This window comes from Neofelis nebulosa, chromosome 16, assembly GCF_028018385.1.
Source record: "Neofelis nebulosa isolate mNeoNeb1 chromosome 16, mNeoNeb1.pri, whole genome shotgun sequence".
NCBI lineage: Eukaryota > Metazoa > Chordata > Mammalia > Carnivora > Felidae > Neofelis > Neofelis nebulosa.
This window is the reverse complement of record NC_080797.1, coordinates 55,837,262-55,840,813: the sequence shown is the minus strand read 5'-3', so window position 1 is coordinate 55,840,813 and position 3,552 is coordinate 55,837,262. Positions and strand designations below refer to the sequence as shown.

General features: G+C 47.2%; 1 protein-coding gene across 1 annotated transcript; it reads left to right on the top strand.

The window, feature by feature from the left end:
• The first annotated feature begins 530 nt into the window (after positions 1–530).
• Positions 531–2,484, top strand: LOC131497469 (C-C motif chemokine 3-like). Its single transcript, XM_058703770.1, has 3 exons — positions 531–845; positions 1,441–1,555; positions 1,959–2,484. The coding sequence occupies exons 1-3, from the start codon at positions 770–772 to the stop codon at positions 2,047–2,049; spliced, it is 282 nt and encodes a 93-aa protein (XP_058559753.1). The 5' UTR covers positions 531–769; the 3' UTR covers positions 2,050–2,484.
• The last annotated feature ends 1,068 nt before the right edge of the window (positions 2,485–3,552 follow it).

Here is a 3,552-nt window from a genome sequence, read left to right as displayed (position 1 = left end):
CAGGCCTCTCTGAAGGGAGAAATTTATGGACGGGGCAGCCTGGCTCTTTATCTAGTGGTGTCACAGGCAGTGAGTCTTTGAAATGGGTGCCTCAGCAATCAAAAGCTTACATTACAATCAAAAGAACACTTAGGTTACCATCAAAAGAGCTAATTGCCAGGCACTTATACTACCTGATATTGCAGAGATTTGTACACGTTTGATGATCCAGCCAAAGTCTGAAAGGCCAGCCTCAATCTTGCCCCTTGGTAGCTGAGGCTTCCCCAATTCTGCTTGTCTCCACCTGGGGTGTGTTTTAGCATGGGGTGTGTTTTTCAAGACTCCATGGCATTGTCACCTGTGTCACATCGATGCCATTTGAACAGCTGGGGTGCATATCAGAAGGCCCTTTGGGTGAAATGCTTGATGGATGGATCTGCTCTTGTGAGAAGGCGCCAGCTAACTGGGTCACACCAGCATCACACCTCCTCTCACTGTGAGAACCATTTCCTCCTCAAGTAGGCAACCAAACCATTGTTGCAAATAACCTGAACCTTTGTGGCCACCCAGAGCTCTCCTGGCTTTATGCAACTCACGCATGACACCAACACCAACGATTTAAAATCCACCCCACCCACCTTGGTTTCCTCAACTTTCTATCTTTTAATGCCCTGAGGCTGCTTATAAAGAGAAGACATGGCTTAGACCCCAGAAGGAGGCAGTGGCTGCAAGTCCCCAGTGTCAGCTCTGCTTGGCCACTGCTTGATCTCACACTCTGCTGCCCAGCGACATGGAGGTCCCCAAGGCTGCCCTGGCTGTCCTGCTTCTCACCGCGACACTCTGTTCCCAGACCTGCTCTTCCTTTTGTGAGTCTGTCTTCCCTTCTCCCTCTTGCCCTGCCCTCCTGCTATCTGCCTGTGGCTTGGACCACAAGGCCAAAGTCTTGTGGCTTAGCCGCTCCAAGTAGAGAACTTCAGAAAGATCTCAGAGACTATTTCCTGAGGATTTTCTTTCCCATGAGGTTTTAGCAATTCTGTTGTCCAGCTCTGGGAGAGAGTGGGAGGAAGTCCCTTTCTAAGGGTAGGAAAATGTACGCCCAACTGGGATTTCGACAAGAGGTAGAATCTGTGTCCAACTGGCTCCCAGGGGTGTGGCCTTGGCTCTCCTCATGAATTCCAGATGCAACTGCCCAGGGAGAGGCAGAAAAGGAGTAGTTTGTTTAGAAAACTCAATTCCCTACAGAGAGACAGAGAGACCCCCAAGCCAAGATAGACACTGAAAGAGAGACACAGAAATAAAAATGTCCAGGAAAAGATCTCTTCCTTCTGGATCTCTTTGTACCCACATTGCCACTCCAGAGAAATATTGTCTTCTTACAGTTCTTCCTGACCCTCAGGGAGTGGCTGGCTTGTCCTTTCTTCTGAAGAGTGACTTAGGGTCTTTCTGTTCTGTCTCTCTCAGTTGGTGCTGACACCCCCACCTCCTGCTGCTTCACCTATATCTCCCGGCAGATTCCACGCAAATTTGTGGTCGACTATTATGAGACCAGCAGCCAATGCTCCAAGCCCGGTGTCATGTAAGGCCCAGTCTTCCTGCTCAGCCTAAGGAAGGAGATGGGAGGTCTGGGGTGAGGCACCCCTTGAAGGACTCAGCCTTCTGAGACCCATCAGAGCACAGTATGCCAAGGGAGGCCACTGCCATGTTTTCTCACCTGGTCTGGTGCCTGTAGGGAGTCCTGGAAGACCTGTCCCTGGACAGAGGGAAGAGAGAGTTGAGGTGACAGTAAGAGGTTGGCTTTCTGAGTGGACTCCCACTGGAGACCTAGAGAAGGTCATGATCCCCAAGATTGAGGGCACATTTTGTGAGCATATAGATAGACCCTGAGAGGTCTGAGACAGAGGAAGATGGAGGGGTCACAGTGGATCCAGGATTCCCCTGCTAGATTCTTCAGTATGTAATCCTTCCACCATTCTCCACAGCTTCCAAACCAAAAGAGGCCGGGAGATCTGTGCTGACCCCAGGGAGGCCTGGGTCCAGGAATACATCACCAACCTGGAGCTGAATGCCTGAGTGGCCTAGAAGCTACAAGAAAGGTGTTACATCTATGTGCAGACTGGGGGACAGTCACCTGAGCCAAGGCAATGACCTTGGAACTCTGGAGGCACCTCTCTCCTATGGGTCACACCCCCACCCCCAGCCACACGCTACAGCCCTTTTTAACTTTAATTTTAGTTTTTGTATCTTATTTAACTTTTCTAATTTATTTCCATTGTTGAATTGTGTGATGTAATAAATATTTCTGCTGACATCTCACAACATCCTCTCCACCTCCCCACGACCCTCCCTTTTCTGTTCTCACACTCAATATGTGGATCAGTCAGCAGGATGGGCACTGTCTTGTAGCTGTTGTATCATATATATCAAACAACAAATGTTTATGGAGTGGTTTTGCCCAGCACAGCTCTTCAAAATATTGAAGGTCCTTATATAAAAGGTAAACCAGCATTTTCCTTGTGATGACTCCATTGATTTTGGTTTCCCAACTAATCAGAGCCACAGGTTGAGAAGAATACTGGGAGTGGGGGGAGTTTCGAGACCTCTGAAGAGGGACAGAAACCACAAGAAAGGGACAGAGTGCCAATACTGTGGTGCCAGACACCTCCTGGAGATACTTTCCTGGAAAGTTGAAACTGACTCATTGTTTTATCACCAAATCATAATTGATGCAATCTAGGAAATCTTTCTACTTAAATGAATACCAAGATGACGCACACTGTGGTATATATTGGTGCATGTGAGTTCATTTTCATAAGTGAAGCTTTCCTCAGAATGATGGTTGATGTCCATTGAGGGCTTAGCAAGTGCTGGGGGATTGGGAGCCTATGTCAGTGACACTCTGGCAAACCTGCCTGCAAGGACTACCTACCTGCCAGCTGGCTGAGAGCCCTGATCAGCTTCTCTGTTGTTCCACGCTCTCCTTTCTGGGAGAATATCTCCATAGCCATATCTGAGGGGAGGCTTGGTGGCTACAGTGATCAGAATTATAAATAAAACTACAGAATGAATAATTTTTTAGTGTATGTCCCATGCAACCAATATTTGGGATATACTTATAAAAATTATTCATTGTATATCTGAAATTCAAATTTACCTAGGGATCTTGTGTTTTATCTGGGAACCCCACTTAGGGTGAATACTTTTATAGAGGCTGTCTATTTCTTGCTGGATATAGATGCCTAAGGGTTGGATTAAGTTCAAAGCAGTGCTTTTCAACCTTGATTTCATGTTGGAATCACTGGGGAAGGCTTTCTAAAACTACAGTGTTATGAATTTAGTTCAGGTTTAGTTAGGTGGGGCTGGGCATCAGTGATTTTAAAACTCCCCTGGTGATGTTAACACACAGTCAGTTTGAGAACCACTGTTGGGGTGTAGTCATCAGCTGTTTGAGCCAGCCTTTGGGGTTTCAGAGTCAATATGGCTCCTTTCTAATTTTTCAAGGCTTCTGATCTGGTTTGGGTCACTTCCACTGGATGGTTATTTGGATGCAGAGAATCTGTCAGTCAAGGTCACTGC